Source organism: Leptopilina heterotoma, unplaced genomic scaffold (assembly GCF_015476425.1).
Source record: "Leptopilina heterotoma isolate Lh14 unplaced genomic scaffold, ASM1547642v1 Lhet_68, whole genome shotgun sequence".
Lineage (NCBI taxonomy): Eukaryota > Metazoa > Arthropoda > Insecta > Hymenoptera > Figitidae > Leptopilina > Leptopilina heterotoma.
This window is the reverse complement of record NW_025111157.1, coordinates 1,112,669-1,132,722: the sequence shown is the minus strand read 5'-3', so window position 1 is coordinate 1,132,722 and position 20,054 is coordinate 1,112,669. Positions and strand designations below refer to the sequence as shown.

General features: G+C 26.9%; 1 protein-coding gene across 3 annotated transcripts in view; it reads right to left on the bottom strand.

Annotated features, from left to right (window-relative positions):
- Positions 1-20,054, bottom strand: part of LOC122510282 (protein trachealess) — a 267,778-nt gene that overhangs the window by 185,035 nt on the left and 62,689 nt on the right. For all 3 annotated transcript variants that reach the window (XM_043624802.1, XM_043624801.1, XM_043624803.1), the window contains exon 2: positions 12,673-12,705. In XM_043624802.1, the coding sequence (XP_043480737.1) occupies positions 12,673-12,705 (33 nt within the window). The remainder of the gene's footprint in view (positions 1-12,672; positions 12,706-20,054) is intronic.

Sequence of the window (20,054 nt, the reverse complement as noted above, 5' to 3'; positions counted from 1 at the left end):
TTCTTCTTTTGTCTTCACCTAAATTCTTTGTCATCATTCAGCAATTTTTATTGATTCTTTTCAATTTTTGTTGTTATCATTTAGATTTTTTTTATCATCCAATCATTTTTAATGTTGCTTTCCATTTCTTTTGTCATCATCTTTCTTTATCATCATCCATCAATTTTTAATGATTCTTATATTTCCTGTTGTTTGCATCTAGATTTTTTAATATCATCCAATAATTTTTCATGTTGCTTTCTTCTTTTGTCTGTAGGTACCTAATTTCTTTGTCATAATTCATCAATTTTTATTGAGACTTTTCATTTCTTATTGTTAGCATTTAGATTCTTTTTTACCATCTAATTATTTTTAATGTTGCTTTCTATTTCTTTTGTCATCATCTAAATTCTTTATCATCATCCAGAAATTTTTATTGATTCTTATAATTCCTGTTGTTTACAGCTAGATTCTTTTGTCATCAACTAAATTCTTTGTTATCATCCAATAATCTTTAATGATGCTTTTTACTTTTTTTTGTCATCATCTAAATTCTTTGCGGTATCATCCAATAATTTTTAATTATGCTTTCTACTTCTTTTGTCATCATCTAAATAATGATTTTTGAAAAAATAAAGAATCGAAGAAAAGAAAGAATTGAATAGAATAAAAAATGGAAGAATACAAAGAATTGAAGAAAATAAAGATCAGGGAAAAATTTTTAAAAATTATAGAAAATAAAAACAACGCTTATGTAAATCGAGTAACGATTCTCAATTTATAAGTTAAATGTTACTTAAAATCAAAACAGATTAATTTTCAACGTGGCAGGGCTTGTCGAGTGGACATGATGAGAAAAAAAAAGATTGTCAATACATACAAGGATAACATCAGTGAGCAACTTGTAATTAGTAGGAATCGACTATTAATCTCCAGTATCGAGCGAGAGAAGAGATTCTCTACTCGTTTTATTTCTTTCGTTTTTCCATATAAAGGACTCAGCACAGTCCATCCGTTTGAAGCGTGCAAGGTGCAAGTGACAGAAAAATCTTAAGTGACCATTTCGATGCCAGTGATGTCGTTTAATGACTACCAGTATTTTTTTTCTTTTTTTTATGTTCTTTGTCTTTCGCGAACCTAGTCCTTTTCAACAAACTAGGTAAAGAACAACCTATTATGTTCCGGTTTTACTCAAATTATGACCTTGACAATTTCGCAAAAAAAGAAACACGTTTCTTTCTTTTAGGGACAGAATTTTTATCGATTGAAATTTTATGTTGTATGTTGTATACCTTCAATAAAAAGCCATAAGGTTTTTCTTAACCTTAACTTTTTTTTATTAAATTTATTCCGAATTGGATCAAATTGACAAATGGAAATTTAGTAGAAATTATTATTTAGTTTATTAGTTGGGTATTGTTGAAATTTTATACTTTTGATTTAACAGTGATTATTATTTTAAAGAAGAGGATTCCTAAAAATTGATACAAGGGAAAATTTGGAGTAAGCGAGAGATAAAAATGAAATTATAAATTAGAGAGATATAACTATCTGACGATGGGAATTATCACGTTGTAACTAGGCAGAGTGGGGTAAAAAACGTCCTTTTCTGAAATGGTAGCCTGTCTAGAGTAGAGTAGGTACCTGTTGGACGAGTTCCACTTAAGGATTTGTAAAATCTTGTGCAATGTAGAACTTTATTTCTTCTTTCGACACAAAACTATCTTGAATTATTTTTTTTCCTCTCCTTTTTTTTCATTAGTGGGTCCAGATGTTGCAAGACTTTTTACTCCTGCTGACAAAGTAGAAATTTTTGTTCAATGGAAATTTCTAAAGTTGACTTTTTTTATACTCTTCAAGTTAATTGTAAAATGGTATTTTTATCTTTTTTTTTATTTAGTAGCGATAATGTGAACTTTTAATTTATGTAAATATTAATTGTGGATTTAATTTAACAGAGTTCATTCGAAAGCATGAGACTGCAACTGATTGGTACTAAAAATGTGGATCTAGTCCTAACAGGATCCAAATTTTTTGATAGCAATTTGATACTAATTTTAGAAACTTGATCCAAATTTTCAAACAACTTGACCAAAATTATTGATAGCAATTTGATCCTAATTTTAGAAACTTGATCCAAATTTTTTATAACAACTTGATCCAAATTTTTCGTAGCAACTGGACCCAAATTTTCATTAGCAACTTGACCCAAATTTTTAACAGCAATTTGCTCATAATTTTAGTAACTTGATCCAAATTTTTGGTAGCAACTGGATCCAAATCTTTTGATAGCAATTTGATCCTAATTTTAGAAACTTGATCCAAATTTTTGATAGCAAATTGATTCAAATTTTTGGTAGCTATTTGCTCCTAATTTTAGAAACTTAATCCAAATTTTTTATAACAACTTGATCCAAATTTTTCGTAGCAAATGGACCCAAATTTTCATTAGCAACTTGACCCAAATTTTTAACAGCAATTTGCTCATAATTTTAGTAACTTGATCCAAATTTTTGGTAGCAACTGGACCTAAATTTTTTACAGCAATTTGCTCCTAATTTTAGTTACTTGATCCAAATTTTTTTATAACAACTTCTTGATCCAAATTTTTGACAGCAATTTGCTCCTAATTTTAGTAACTTGATCCAAATTTTTAATAATAACTTGATCTAAATGTTTGGTAGCAACTTGATTCAAATTTTTATTAGCAACTTGACCCAAATTTTTGATAGCAATTTGCTCCTTATTTTAGTAACTTGATCCAGACTTTTGGTAGCCACTTGACTTGCATTTTAATCCTAATTTTTAATAGCAATTTGATCTAAGTTTTTGATATCAATTTGGTACTACTTGTCTGCATTATCACTATAACCATCAAGATTAGAATTCACAACTCTTTGACAAATGAGTTTTGACAGAAATGCTAAAAAATTAATTAGTAACATTTGTCGAAAATCGTAGAAAATAATTTCGTTGTCTACACTGGAACATTCCTCTTCTGATCATCATCATAATCATCATCTTCTCGTTTCAAAAAGTCTCTTTCTCTCTTCGCTTTTGAGAAGATGATGTTAATTGATAAGTCGCGTTTCATGAAAAAGACAGGTTTATTCAAATGACAATAAGTGTCGAGTGGCTCGTTTAAATGACATAAGATGTTGTTGGTAAATGTGGCGTGAATCGTTGAAGTTGCTGGCAGAAAACCAGCTGCTAAATAAGGACTTAAGCATGTCGTATAGTCGTCGAAAAGGGCAGTGCGTATATACACTGACAAACGGTGGCAGACACAGACACAGATATGGTTTAGGCGAGGTAACAAAGCGTGTGCGTGACGAAGTGAGGTGATTATCGGATTCGACGTTGCAGCGCGTGCCGACGGGACAGGGATTTCGTCGTCCACGATTGGAATGGGTTATTCGCGATCTAGGTCGTCGGCGCGGCGTTGCGTTGGTAGCAGGCATCGTTGTTGTTTGACTCGTTCGTGATTGCCCGTGGGGCATCCCCAACTCAACCATTCATACTCAACTTGTACGCGATTTGAATCGATAAGCGATCCACGGAAGTGAATTCTTTATGTGTTCCTGAAACGACTGTTCAAAAAATATTGTTAGGTATCAACAAAAAATTAGAAGTCAATAATTTAAGAATTAACTGGAAAAAATTTATGTCTAATTGTTGTCTGTTTTTCGTTTTTTATTGTAAAAAATATTGACCATGCTGTATTACTTCAAGGGGAGTAATTACAACTATTTTTGTTTGTTAGAATAGATTAGTTAGGAAACTTTTGATAATTGGATAACAGTGAATAAACCGAACAAAAAATATTTCTGGTTCTGCAAAGTAATTCCAGTATCAAAAGATCTTGGTCAAATTGTACAGCATCCTAAGCTCCACGGCATGATGTGCTCTTTGCTTTCCTTTTGATAAGATTTACAAGAAGTCATATACTTTTCGATTTGTAGGTTTTCTACAATCCGCTAAAAAAGCATTTCTGGTATTTAAGGATATTAATCAAATTGTGCAACATCCTAATCCGTAATAAAGTTGAATATGAATTTTATTGTTTCCTAAACAGTTGTAAAAATATTCTTTTTGAAAGTATTTTGAAAAAGCACAAAATTGTGATTGCTCAATTGGTTCGGTTCTGGCGGTTTGGCTATGGTAGGCTCAATTCCGATTTTATCTATCGAAGAAGGGAAAAAGTTTCTGTATAGGGAGGGAGGAGGGGGGCAGAAGGGAGAACTGGACAGGACGGCAAGATCAATTACGGGCGGCGCATGCATCGGATCGGCGAGTTGTGTCCGCGATGAGCGAGAAAAGCGAGCAAGCAAACGAAAACGTAGAACGAGCGAGAGAGAAAGAGAGAAGGAATAAAAGGGCGAACGCTTTCATCTGAACTGCTGAAAAGTAAAGGTGAATCAACCGACAACAATACCCACAGTAGTAACGACATCCAGTTAAATCTGCTGGCAGCAAAAAAATACGGTAACGCTGTTGTTTAAGGGCTTCAAGAAGGCATCGCTCTTCCACCTTTCTTTTCGTTTTCAACTTGACTAACAGTGATCTACGCATCATCATTCAGTTCTTCAATTCCTTCTTTTCAGGTTCGGAGTTCGGATGCCAATGCAGTCTGCGAGGAATTTCATCCTTTCTTGGAAAAGATTCCTTTGGGGGATCATTTTCTTTTTGTTTCGCATTTGCTGATTCATGCGGATAAATATCATTTCTTGTCATTAGTCGATAACTTGTTTGTTGATTGTTTTTTTTTGTCGTCAGCAGTATTTCATGTCGTGAAATTGCATAATGGTTTGTTGTTTGGATTAATTATTGCTGGGAGATACAGAAAAAGTTTGTTAAAGAATGTAGAAGGATTAGGAGAAAATTATCTGAGGTAGGGAGTAAAATTTTTATCTAATTTGATCTAGATTCTTTGATATTATCCAATAATTTTTTATGTTCCTTTCTTCTTCTTTTGTCTGTACTTAAGTTCTTTTTCATCATCCAGCAATTTTTAATGATGCTTTCTATTTCTTTTGTCATCATCTAAATTCTTTATCATCTTTCAGCAATTTTTAATGATTCTTTCATTTCCTGTTGTTTGCATCTAGATTCTTTGATATCATCCAATAATTTTTCATGTTGCTTTTATCTTCTTTTGTCATCATCTAAATTCTTTATCATCTTGATTTCATAAAAAAAATGATCAGAGAAATAAAGAATGATGCAAACGATTTTTTTAATTTCTTGTTAAATTATTGAATGATAAAAAGAATCTAAATGCTGACGCATTTAGATTCTTTTTATCATTCAATAATTTTTAATGTTGATTTCTATTTCGTTTGTCATCATCTGGATTCTTTGTAATCATACTGCAATTTTTGATGTCGTTTTTTTTTCTTTAATTAGCATCTAGATTTTTTGTTACCATCCGATAATTTTTAATATTGCTTTAATTATCTTTTGGCATCATCTAAATGCTTTATGATCATCCAGCAATTTTTAATGATTCCTTCATTTCCTGTTATTTGCATCTAGATTCTTTGATATCATCCAATAATTTTTCATGTTGCTTTCATCTTCTTTTGTCATCATCTAAATTCTTTATCATCTTGATTTCATAAAAAAAAATGATCAGAGAAATAAAGAATGATGCAAACGATTTTTTTAATTTCTTGTTAAATTATTGAATGATAAAAAGAATCTAAATGCTGACGCATTTAGATTCTTTTTATCATTCAATAATTTTTAATGTTGATTTCTATTTCGTTTGTCATCATCTGGATTCTTTGTAATCATACTGCAATTTTTGATGTCGTTTTTTTTTCTTTAATTAGCATCTAGATTTTTTGTTACCATCCGATAATTTTTAATATTGCTTTAATTATCTTTTGGCATCATCTAAATGCTTTATGATCATCCAGCAATTTTTAATGATTCTTACATTTCCTGTTGTCAACATCTACATTCTCTATCATCCAATAATTTGTTGTGTTGCTTTCGTTTTCTTTTGTCATCATCTGAATTCTTTATCATCATCCAGCAACTGTTAATGATTCCTACATTTCCTGTTGTTTGCATCTAGATTCTTTGTTATCATACAATAATTTTTTATGTTAGTTCCTTCTTCTTTTGTCTATACCTAAATTCTTTGTCATCATTCATCAATTTTTAATGATTCTTTTCAATGTATGTTGTTAGAATCTAGATTCTTTGTTATTATCCAATCATTTTTAATGTTTCTTTCCATTTCCTTTGTCATCATCTTTTTTTAGCATCATCCAGTAATTTTTAATGATTCTTACATTTACTGTTGTTTGTATCTAGACTTTTTGGTCATCATTTAAATTCTTTGTCATCATCCAGTAATTTTTAATGATTCTTTCATTTCCTGTTGTTAGCATCTAAATTCATTGTTATCATCCAATAATTTTTAGTGTTGCTTTCTATTTCTTTTGTCATCACCTAAATTCTTTATCATCATCCATTAATTTTCAATGATTCTTCCATTCCCTGTTGTCAGCATCCAGATCCTCCATTATCATTCAGCAATGTTTTTAAATCTTCCATTCATTTCCCTTCACCAAAAAAAAACCTAAAAATTAATCCCATCCAATCATCACGATAATTACTGTGAATCTTTAATTACTGCAAATAGTTTGAAAACAAAAACAAGAAATAAATGTCCAATGTGTAGAGGAATCATTCTGAAGCACTGCTCCAAAATGTGAACGGTAAAGACGCGCGCGGCATCAGCTCTCGTTTATCTAAAGTGAAGATCAAAAATACGTTCGGCAATGTAACCCTGAAGGTTGTTGCATAAAAGAATAAGCAGAGCATGAGCTGCGGCAGAATCGATGTATTCGCGATATAAGTGCTGATCAATCAAGAGAGGAGTGCTGCATTTAATCGATGCCTTAATAATTATTAACTCGCTTCCAGCGAATGCCCTCTCTCTCTGATGTCGGTGTGGGCCTCCAACCCCAATTTACAGGTACTAAAATCTCTTTTGGGCGAGACTTTTTTCATAATTAACCGACTACTCCCGTTCATAAATGATGTTATCGCGAAGAAAAAAAAGAGAAAAGAAAGGAGAATTCTGATAAGATACAAGGGCGAATTGCATTATCAGAATAGCTTCTCTGTTATTAATTAGCATTTATTACTCCATTTGAGGTAAAAAATTTTTGGGTGAATTTTTTATAGAGATCGTTTCTTATACATATGCAGGTTTTCTGTTTTTTTTTCTTTTCTTTGAAGAAGGTATGCGTGAAATTTTGAGTTATGAGAAATTGAACGAAGGGGAGAAGAAACTGCTTGTTATTAATTATCGATGGTTGGTTGCAATTAGCATTCGATCGGCCAGCAGTTAATTGATGTAACGCGTCTCCCACTTATAATATATCCCTCTCAGTGATTCACGATCGCTACCATTAATTATTATTCGATCTAATCATTTTTCGTCACGACATTCGAGATGTAATTTTTTCTTTCTTAAAATTTTTACCTATTTTTGCTTCCACTTATTTTACTATTGGTGGAACTAAAAATAGCAGAAAATAATGGTTGTTATATTTTTGATAGAATTTTTTTAATTAGAAGAATCAATTTTCTTTTTTTGCCTGTTGACAGTGAGGTAGAGGTAGGCGTTATAAGTCATATATTTATACAGTCAGTGGAAGAACTGGAGCTTCATACGTCTCTCCTTGGACTTAGTCGCTTTGCTCATTGCTTTTGTTGAGCTCTGGCTGGTAGTCACTTTGAACAATGGAATTGCATCGCGACGTCAATCTCCGGCTATCAATCACCTCAGCTCTTCGCGTCCGTGGGGTCTTTTATACCCCCAGTCGTTGTACGTCCACTTTTCTTTCTCTCTCTTTCTCGTTAGGCCCTTCTCCGCCCATTTTTTGCGCCCTTTTTTCATACCGATTTCAATGAAACGAAAAAAAATTAAACAAGCTGACACTTTTAAATTTTCAATACGACTGTAAGAAGAATTTAATGTTCCTTTGGTAATGATGTCAGGCTTCGCATTCATCTACTAAAATCTATTATTTACTACTTTTTTACGTTTTTGAGAATTTCTACTACCTTAAATTCGCTAGTACTTGAAATCAAAAAACAATTCTCAAATACTATAATCAAATCGCTTAAAACTGTTCAATTATTTCCAAAAAATATTCGAAATTCAATTATTTTCAATATCTAGTATTTTTATAAAATTTCGCAAAACAATTCAATTATTTAAAAAAAATTGGTAAAATTCATCAAAAATTCAATTATTTTCATGAATAATAAAATTTCCACAGGAATTCAATTAATTTAGAATAGCATTTTTAAAAAAATTTACAAAAAATCAATTATTTAACAAAATTTTTATACTTAACAATAATTCAATTACTTTCATTAATAAAAACATTTTTCATGGAAATTTAATTATATAAAAAAAATTTTTGATAAAATTCTAAGCCAGAATTCAATTATTTCCATAAATAATAAAACTCATTGAAGAATTTGAAATTATTTTTAATACTATTTTAAATTAATTAATTGAAAAATTCAATTATTTTCACAAATAAAGTTTTCCAGAAGAATTCAATTATTTAAAATTAAATATTCATAATTTTTATTATATTTCGAAAAAATTAATTATTTCAAAAAATTTTTATAAAATTTTTATGAAGAATTCAATTATTTTCCAAAATAACAAAATTTTTCACAGAAATTCAATTCTTTTTAAACATTAAAAAAAAAATTTCGCAATAATTCAATTATTTTCTCATAAATAATAAAATTCTTCTCAAGAGTTAAATTATATTTGAAAATTATAATAAAATTTTTAGCAACATTTAAATTATTTTCATAAATAATAAAATTCATCGCAGGATTTCAATTATTTTTAATATAATTTTACAGAAATTGATAAAGAAATTTAATTATTCTTATAAATTTAATTTCAATTCCTCGAAAAAATCAATTATTTAATAAAATACTTTTTTTAAATTCTTTGAATAAACATAATTATTTACAAAAGTATTAGAATTTTTTACAGGAATTCAATTATTTTTAAAAGTATTAAATTTTTTCTTGAAAATTTAATTATTTAAAAAAATTCTAATAAAATCGTTTGCAAGAATTCAATTGATAAAAAATTAAATGCTTTTAAGGAATTCAATTATTTTTAACAAAATTTAATAAAATGCCACACATTCAATTATTCTCAAAAATTTTAATAGAATTCTTTGTAAAATTTAATTATTTTTAAAAACTTTTCGGAATTCAATGATTTTCAATATGTACTATTTCCATAAAATTTCGAAACAGAATTCAATTATTTAAAAAATTTCTTGTAAAAATCTTCTTAAGAATTCAACTCTTTTCATGAATAATACAAATTTCTCAGGAATTTAATTATTTAAATTAGAATCTCCATAAAATTAGTCAAAAGAAATTAGTTATTTAAATTTTTTTATAAAATTCTTGACAGGAATTAAATTATTTTATAAGTATTTAAATTCGATCAAGAATAATAAAATTCTTCTCAGAAATTCAATTATTCTTGAAAATTTTAATAAAATTCTCAGCAACTATTGAAATTATTTTTATTAAAAATAAAATTCATGGCAGAATTTCAATTATGTTTAATATACAATTTTACAGGAATTGATCGAAAAATGAATAATTATTCTTAAAAATTTAATTTCAATTCTTCGAAAAAAACAATTATTAAAAAAATTTTTATTTTAAATTCTTTGGAAAAATTCAATTATATACAGAAATATTAAATTTTTTGACAGGGATTCAATTATTTTTAAATATGTTAACAAAATTGTTCGAAAGAAATCAATTATTTTAAATAAAATTTTAATTAAATTTTTTTGAAATAATTCAATTATTCTTTTAGATTTTTATAAAATTCTTCGCAAGAATTCAATTATTTACATAAATAATTCTTCGAAAGAATTCAATTATGTCGATATATAACCAAATTATTTTCCGAAAATTTAATTATTTTGAGGCATTTTAATAAAATTGTTTACAAAATTCAATTATTTTTATAAATAACAATATTCATCAAAAGAAATAAATTTTTTTTAAAAGTAATAAATTTCTTCTTGGAAATTTAATTATTTTAAAAAATTCTAATAAAATCGTTCGCAAGAATTTATTTATTTATATAAATAAATAAAAACCTATTTAGGAATTCAATTATTTTTAAAAAAATTTAATAACATACCACACAGGCATTCAATTATTGGGAAAAATTTTAATAGAATTCTTTGTGATATTTAATTATTTTTTAAAACTTATCGTAATCCAATGATTTTTCTTATCTGCTATTTTGATAAAATTTTCAAACAGAATTCAATTATTTAAAAAAAAATTTTGTAAAAATATTTGTAGGAATGCAATTCTTTTCATGAATAATAAAAATTTATCTGGAATTCAATTATTTAAATTAGAATTTGCATAAAATTAGTGGAAAGAAATTAATTCTTTAATTCTTTGATTTTTATAAATTTCTTCGCAAAGAATTATATTATTTTTATAAATATTTCAATTCGTTCAAGAATAATAAAATTCGTTGCAGGAATTTAATTTATTAGCAGGATGAGAAAGAAGTAATTATTTTTGATGAAAATTTGGAAAAAAAATATGGAATGGAATTTTTGTCAGTTTTGTGAAGTGTCTAAAACGAGTTTTTTTTTAGTCGTCATGTTTAATTTTACGATAGCTACTTTTTTAATATTAATTATCGAATACGTAGTTTGTGTTGGAAAAAAATATTATTCTTTTCCACTGTTCTGAAAAGAGACATTTTTATTGTAGTCTTCTCTTAATTTTATAAGTGAAAAACAATCTTTTGTTTTGTGATGAAAAATAATTAAAAATTCTTGGGAGGAAAAGCACTTCTTTTTTGGAACTTGGGACAGAAATGTTACATTTTAACTCGAGGGAGGAAAAAGACTTCTTTTTATCCCACATGCACAAAAACGGCGCTTTCTGATAGCAGTCGACAGGGAGGAAAGTCATTCATTTCTTCGATCGTATGAAAATGGTGGCCGTGTTCTCCCAAGGGCAAGAAAATTAGCTGTTCACATGCATTTTTCTTGCCCAAGGGAGAAGACGGCCGCCATTTTCATACAAATCGAACAAGTGAATGACTTTTACTCCCTGTCGTCTGCTAACTGAAATCGCCGCTTTTGTGCATTAGGAATAAAAAATATCGTAAGTAACACGAGAATAAAGGCAGCCAATTTCTTTACGATGATTTTTGTGACACTCGTTTCGGTCTCGGGGCGCCTACGGCGCCCTCGACCTCCACTCGTGTCACAAAAATCACCGTAAAGAAATGGCTGCCTTTCTCCTCTTGTTGCTTAATATACTATTCTCCTACTAGGGACAAAAATGGTACATTTTAACTCGACGGAGGAAAAAGGCTTCTTTCTTCTACTACAGGGACAAAAATGGTACATTTTAACTCGAGGGAGGAAAAAGGCTTCTTTCTTCTACTATAGGGACAGAAATGTTACATTTTAACTCGAGGGAGGAAAAAGACTTCTTTCTCCTACTAGGGACAAAAATGGTACATTTTAACTCGAGGGAGGAAAAAGGCTTCTTTCTTCTACTATAGGGACAAAAATGGTACATTTTAACTCGAGGGAGGAAAAAGCTTCTTTTTTGTAATATAACATGACAGAAAATGAAAAATCTCAACAGTTAAATTTAAAAAGAATGTAATAAATAGAAGAAAAATGGCAGTAAACTCAATTTGTCATGATTTAATGACTTGTGACAAGTGGCGTCAAATGAATTGTACATTTAAGGAGTATGTTGAGCATCGATCAAAGTTGACGGGGGATAATAATTATTAGTGACTTCTCCTCTTCTCATCCCTGATGTTTCTTGTTTTTTTTTCTCCTCTCCTTTTTTCTTTTGCCTTTAAGAGGCAGCGATTATTAAACTACATTGATGCTTAAGTACCGTTTTTCTTTCTCATCTTCACCTCGCTATTTAACCCACCTCCCAACTGCACTTGCTTGGTTGCTCTCCACGATCCGCGACTGATCTATGGCAAGCGATTATTAGGTTTGCTGAGAGCATGATCCATTAGAGGCACTCGCACACGCTTGTGCAACTTTCTCTCTCTCTCTCTCTCTCTCTTTCTCTCTCGCATAATTGAAGCAACTTGCGAGATTGAATCTATAATGAGCCTTCGCCTTATGATTAGCCAGGATTCTATTTTTATTGCGGGGGAAAATTATCTTTCTTAAATCAAAATACATCACCCAATTTGACAGTGTCGATTATTTCGGAATTCATTTTAAAATCGATTTTTAAATATATATTAATATGGTATCGATCATTTTTCAAGGAGGAGAGGAATGAGTGGGAATTGAAATATGGAAAATTGAATGTACAGCATATTAACAATATTTTATCTGGAATAACTGGAGATTTTATTGTAATGCCGAAATTTTTAGATAATTTATTTTAGACTTTCGCTATTCTAGAGAAAATTATCGTTGTTCCAGGTGAAATATTTTTTTCGGTAGTTATTAGAGTAAAATTTAGTTCTACTCGATTTTCTTGTTCTTTAAGAAAATGTTTCTCAAAAAAAGGGATAGTGTGAAAAATTTTTTAATTTGAATCCAAAATGATATAGAAATTTTAGAATTGTTTTTTAGTTCTCACCTGTCAGTCCAGCATAGAGTATCATCTCGATACCTGTAACAACAAATTAAATTAATTAATTAAAAGTAAAATTAACCATAATTTAATTAACATAAAATTAATCATTAATATTTCAAATGAAATTTTTTCGAACTTTTTTCAATTTTGAAAAATATATTAAGTATATGGGTGATTCTCCACGAAGTGAAAAAACCACTGACAATAAGTGAATAATCATCCATATTACAAAATTTTTCTACTGTTTTTCTAATTTTAGTGCAATTTTAACTCCAGAAGTAGTAAAGGTCAACAGTCTAGTCAGACAGAATTTTTGTAACTGTTTTATCTAAAGTAAGAGTCATTTGCAATCAAACTTTTAGCTTCTAGTAATTTTAGCATTAATAGCAAAAAGAAAACAATTCGAAATATTGCGTAAGTAGTAAAAGCAGTTTCAGTCAGACAACTTTTTGTCTTCAAGTAATTTTTATCTCAGCAGTTGTACAAATTTTTAGTCGTAGTAAAACTTTACTTATAATTTATAAATCAGTAGTAAAATTTAACAATAGTCGGACAATTTTGCTCTGAACTTATTCAATTTCTAAATTAGTAGTAAAAGTCGCTTTTAGTCAGACATCGTTGTAAATTCAAATAATAATTTGTGTCCTTAGAAAATCATTGAGTTCAATTATTTTAAATACAATTTTAATTGAATTCCAGGGACAATTAAATTATTTTTAAATTTTTCGTAAGAATTCAATTATATCAATAATACATTTTTGACAGGAATTCAATTATTTAAAAAAGTTTTAATAAAATTTTATTCAAGAATTCAATTATTTTCAGAAATAATTAAATTGTCGATGTACTGAAAATCATTGAATTCTTGTAAAGTATTTATACAAATATTTGAAAATAATTGAATTTATCTCAAGAATTTTATCAACATTTTTTTCCAATAATATTGAATTCTTTCGGGAAAATGTAATTAAAATTATTGTATTCAAAATAATTTAATTCTTGGCAACATTTTTATTCAAATTCTTTAAAATAATTAATATGTTTTGAAAAATTTATTTCAATTTTCTTGAAAATAATGGAGTTTTTTTTAATAATTTTTACTGAAAGTTTTAAAAGTTTTGAATTTTATGAAGATTTTCTATTAAGTCATTAAAATAATCGTGTTTATTATTAATTGTAATTGAAGATTTTCTTATTAAATTATATTTAAATAGAATTAAAAATTAAATTAAATTAAATTAAAATTAAATTCTTTTAAACGTATTAGAGTTTTTGTAAATAATTACATTTTTTTGAACAATTTCATTAAATTTCGATAAAAATAATTTATTAAAGAAATTTTAATTGGAAATTTTGAAAATAATAGAAATTAACAAAGAATTTTATAAAAAAACTTTTGAGAACAATTGAACTGTTTAGAAAAATTTTATTACAATTTTTTTAATTAATTGTACTGGTAAGGGAAATTTTATTAAAATTATCTTGAATGTAATTGAATTTTTTCCAAGAAATGTTATTAAAATTGTACTGAAAATAGTTGAATTTGTCCGAAACATTTTATTATTTATGAAAATAATTGAATTCCTTTGAAGAATTTTATTATTTATAAAAATAATTGAATTTTTAAGGAGGATTCTACAATTCATAAAAATAATTTAATTGTTTCAAAGAATTTTAACTGAATTTATGAAAATAATTGAATTTTTTGAAGGAAAAAAATTTTTAATTTGGAAAATAAAATTTTTTTTAAAAGAATTTCATAAAAAATGTCGAAAATAATTGAATTTTTATTAAAACTCTTAAAAATAATTGAATCTAAATAATCTTTTTAAAAGAAAATGTATTCTGTCGAGAAATCTTATTTAAATTGTATTGAAATTAATAAATTGAATTTCTTCGAAACCTTTTAATATTTATGAAAATAATTATTGAATTCCTTTGAAGAATTTTATTACTTATGGAAATATTTTAATTATTGCAAAGAATTTTTTTATTTTTTGAAAATAATTGAATTTTTGAGGAGGATTTTACAATTCATAAAAATAATTGAAATGTTTCGAAGAATTTTATCTGAATTTTCGAAAATTAATTACATTTTTTGACTGAATTTTATTAAAAATTTTGAAAATTATTATTTTTTCTAAAAAGAATTTCATGAAAATTGTCGAAAATAATTGAATTTATATTAAAATTCTTGAAAATAATTCAATTTAATTAATATTTTTAAAAATAATTGTATTCTTTTGAGAAATTTTATTAAAATTGTAGTGAAAATAATTGAATTTCTCTAAAGAATTTTATTATTCATGAGAATATAATGAAATTCTTTGAGACAAATTTTATTAAAATTTTCGAATAATAATGAATAAGAATATTTAATATTTAGTATTTAATAAGTGAATTCTCTTTAAATTTTAAATCTGTAATCATTCAAAAATTAATGTTTATTCTTGAATATAAAAAATTTTTTAATTTACAGAATAATTGTCAAATATTCGTGTTCTTATTCTTAACAATTTTAATTAATGAATAAAAATAGAAGCATAGTGAAGATTAATTGTGCAATATAGTTTGAAGAAGATTTGAGAATAATTTTTAAAGATTATTAAATTGAAAACAGTGGGAAAGCAAAAGTATGACCAAAGTTAAGAATCGTCTAAATATATTAAATGGATTTGTGTTGAAAGCCATTTGTGTTGAAAGCCAAAAAATTAGATTTAAAAAGTACTTTCTTTTCAAGAAATAGATATTTTTGAGAATACAAGTAAAAAATGCGTATTGCTAATTCGCTGCGGTTGAAAAAAGTCGCACTGCCCCTCTCGGAAAGTGTACCCTTAACCAAAGTCCGTGTCGCAGCTTACACCAAAAAGCTTTTATATAAAAGCTCAGCTATGAATGAGATCTCAGTCGTAAATTGCTTTTCTGAAGTTAATCTCGTGGCTTCGGTTTATATATTAAAGCAAAAAAAAAAAAAAAAAAAATTCGACTTCTTCAAAGCCAAGTTTGACATACTTCTTATATAGAAAACATTGTTATACATACACACAATGCACCTTTTCATTTCATTTCCAATACACTTTTCGCGAACATTTTTTTCAAATTTCAATATTTAAGCTTCTCTACGATTTCTGTTTTTTTTAAATAAATAATTGATGTAAATAATAAATTAATATAAAAATAATATAGAAATACTTTCACAATTTTCCTACACTGCTAACTTGAAAGTATCAAATTGTAACGAATTGATAACAAAAATGTGTATCAAATAAAAACACGAGTTAAATTTTGGTATCAAATTTTGGTATCAATTTGATCCAATTTAGTGTAAATTTAATACTTTCAAGAAAACTTTGATAAGTCTATCAAATTGAGACAAAAAACGAATCAAAATTGTTGCCATGAAACAATTTTGATTCGTTTTTTGTCTCAATTTAATGACAGCCTTAGAAAAATTGCAAATTGCATTAAGATTTGATCGAAAATTTAAGAAGTTTTGAAAAATTGCATTATTGAAAATGAGAATAAAATTGTGAAAGGAGAAGAAGAAACGAAAATGGCTGATAATGGTGATTAATTTGGTGATAATAATTGATAAACCGGTCTATTTCTCAATATAATATAAGGGTTGGTTTTTTGAAGGGATCTTTGGGAACGTGAATTCTTGTTCGTTCTATGAATCGTTGGACGTGGAAAAAGGACTATGTCCTGTCAGCGGAGCATGATTTAAAGCCAAATATTACGACAGAGACGAGCATTCCGGGAGTATTTTTAAAGGGGGAGGGGGACCAAGATACAAGTGGGGAATGAGTCGCGGGCGTGAAGATATGTCGAGACCACGGTTTATTACCGACCCGGGTCATAGAACATTGATTTAATGCGGTAGTAATTGGGCTGCTGGACATCTCTATGAGCGTCGGTTCTAACACCACTAATGTCTTCCCCCTTTTCTTCTCTTCTTTTTCTCTCTCTTTTTGCCGTTTTCTCCCTTTTTTCTTCCCTTTTTCCTTATTCCCTTCTTTTTTTCTCTTTTTTGTCTTTTTTTCATTTCTTTTTGTTTTTCTCGATTTTTTTTACTCTTGCTCTCCTTTTTTCTCTTTTTGTCCATCGCTCTCTTTTTGTTCTTTTCTCGCTTTTTTTCTTTTTCTCTTTTTGTCTTTTTTTCGCTTTTTTCTATTTCTGTTTTTGTCCATTTCCCTTTTTTTTACTTTTTCTCGCTTCTTTCATTTTCTCTATTTGTCTTTCTCCCTTTTTTCTTTTAATTTCCCTTTTGTTTTTCTCAATTTTTTCTTTTTTCCTTCTTTTTTTTCTCTCTCTCTCAGACTTTGCACTCGATAGTTAATTTTAAAAAAGTAGCTAAAAGTAGCTTTCAAACTAAAAAAAAAAGTAATAAAATAGTAGCTATCGAAAAATTAAACTTGATGATCAAAAAAACTTGATTTAGACACTTGACAAAACTGACAAAAATTCCATTCCATATTTTTTATTTTCCTCACTTTTTCCTAATTTTTATCAAAAATAATTACTTGTCTTATCTTGCTAATAAATTGAATTTCTGCAACAAATTTTTTTATTCATGAAAGAATTTAAATATTTAGAAAAGTAATTTAATTCTTGGGAATAATTTTATACAAAAAAGAATTGATTTTTTCGATTAATTTTATGCAAATTCTAATTTAAATAATTGAATTCTTGAGAAATTTTTATTATTCATGAAAATAATTGAATTCTTAAGAAGATTTTTACAAAATTTTTTTTAAATAATTGAAATCGGTTCGAGAATTTTATTTTTTAAATTTTTTGAAAATAATTGAATTCCCGAAAAGCATTCTATTATTTATAAAAATAATTGAATTCTTGACAACTTTTTTCCTTCCAAGAAAAAATTTGTTACTTTTAAAAATAATTGAATTCCTGTGAAAAATGTTAATATTTTTGTAAGTAATTGAATTCTTCCAAAGAATTTAAAAAATACATTTTTTTAAATAATTGATTTTTCGAGGAAATGAAATTTTTGAGAATAATTAAATTCCTCGAGCAATTTCTGTAAAATTTTATTAAAAATAATTGAAATCGTGCGATGAATTTTACTATTTATGGAAATAATTGAATAGTTGCAAAGAATTTTATTATAATTTTCGAAAATAATTCAATTCCTGAGAAGAATTTTATTATTTATGAAAATAATTAAATTATTGCGAAATATGTTATTAAAAAGGTTTACAAATAATTAAATTTCTTTGAAAAATCTTCTTATTTTTGAAAATAATTGAATTCTTTATAAGAATTTTATAAACATTGTTTTAAATAATTAATTTTTTCGAAATGTAATAAATATTATGAAAATTTTATTTAAATAATTGAATTCTTCTGGAAAACTTTATTTGTTAAAATAATTGAATTTTTCGATTAATTAATTTAAGGTAGTATTAAAGATGATTCAAATTTTTCGCTGAGTTTTATTATTTATGGAAATAATTGAATTCTTGCGAACGATTTTATTAAAACTTTTTTAAATACTTGAATTTCCAAGAAGAAATTTATTAGTTTTAAAAATAATTGAATTCTTGTGATGAATATTGTTAATTATGAAAATGATTGACTTTTACAAAGAATTTTATTAAAATGACTCAAAATAATTGAATTATCGGGAATAATTTTGCTATTTATCTTTAATAATTAAATTATTTCAAAAAAATTTGATTAAAATTGTATTTAAAATAATTTATTTCTTTCCAACAATTTTGTTAACATATATTTAAAAATAATTAAATTACCGTTAAAAATTATAATATTTTTGTAAATAAGTGAATTCTTCCAAAGAATTTAAAAAAAACATTTCTTTATATAATTTATTTTTTCGGGGAATTGAAATTAAATTTTTAAAAATAATTAAATTTCTCGAGCAATTTCTGTAAAATTGTATTAAAAATAATTGAAATCCTGCAATGAATTTTATTATTTATGAAAATAATTTAATAATTGTTAAGAATTTTATTGTAATCTTCTAAAATAATTGAACTTCTGAGATGAATTTTATTATTTAAGCGAAAATAATTGAATTATTGCCAAATTTTTTTTAAAATGTTTAAAAAGAATTGAATTTTTGTGAAAAATTTTATTATTTTCGAAAATAATTGAATTCTTCATAAGAATTTTATGAATATTGTTTTGAATAATTAATTTTTTGCGAAATATAATAAATATTATGAAAATTTGATTTTAAATAATTGAATTCAATTATTCTTTAAATAATTGAATTGGCAAACGTTATTTGGGAAAATAATTGAATTTTTCGATTAATTAATTTAAAATAGTATTAAAAATAATTGAAATTTTTCGATGTGTTTTCTTATTTATGAAAAAAATTGAATTCTTGATTAGAATTTTATCATTTTTTTTTTAAATAATTGAATTTCTATGAAAAATGTTATTATTAGTGAAAGTAATTGAATTATTCATTATTGTGAAGAATTGTATAAAAATTTTATTGAATAATTGATTTTTTCGAAATTTGTTTGAAAATGCTATTCTAAATTAATTGAATTCTTGTGGAAAATACTAGATTTAGAAAATAATTGAATTTCGAATATTTTTTGAGAATAGTGTTTTGATTTCTAGTAGTAGCGAATTTAAAGTAGTGGAAATCCATTTTCTCTCCCTCTCTCTCTCTCTTTCTTTTTGTTTTTTGTCTTTTTCCCTTTCCTCCCTTTAGTACCAGAACGTTACGAAGAAAAGAAAAAAAAAGTAGAAAAGGTGAAAATAATTTGAAATATTGAAGGAAATTATCAGATTATCAGAAAAAGTTTTCCACTCGCAAATTTCTTCTCGAAATTCGTTTTTCTTCTCCTCCTTATAGCTCATTATGTTTCGATTGATCGAGAGTCGCATAAATACAGTTGCATCGATTAGTCGTTAAATTATGCTGGAATTTTGCGCCAGGGCGTGATTTTGTTCCCTGATTCCATTTCCATTTACAAAGTTGCTCCCATCCTTTAACGCCGCCGTTTGATATCAGCAGCCAACTATACCATACTACTCGTGTCGGAATAGACATTTCGTGCAGCCGGCGTTAAAGGGGAGTTTGATCGCGCCATGTGTGATGCAAACGCGAGGCCCCTTCCTGGACCACAATGAGCACTTGTAAAGCACGTATTTTGCGACCCCCTTTCCGCTCAACCATTATGAGGCTTAAGTACATTCGCCAAACCAAAACTTCCCAACACGTGGTCAAGAATTTCAATCGACGTGCGAGAGATAATGGATGTTTTTCAATTTTTCTTCACTTCTTCGCCATTTCAATTTTTTTTTTTTTTTTTTTTGCTTTTCTGTGCTTAATTCTTTTGTCCCTTCTCCCCCCGATGTTCTGATTAGAAAAATATGCACTT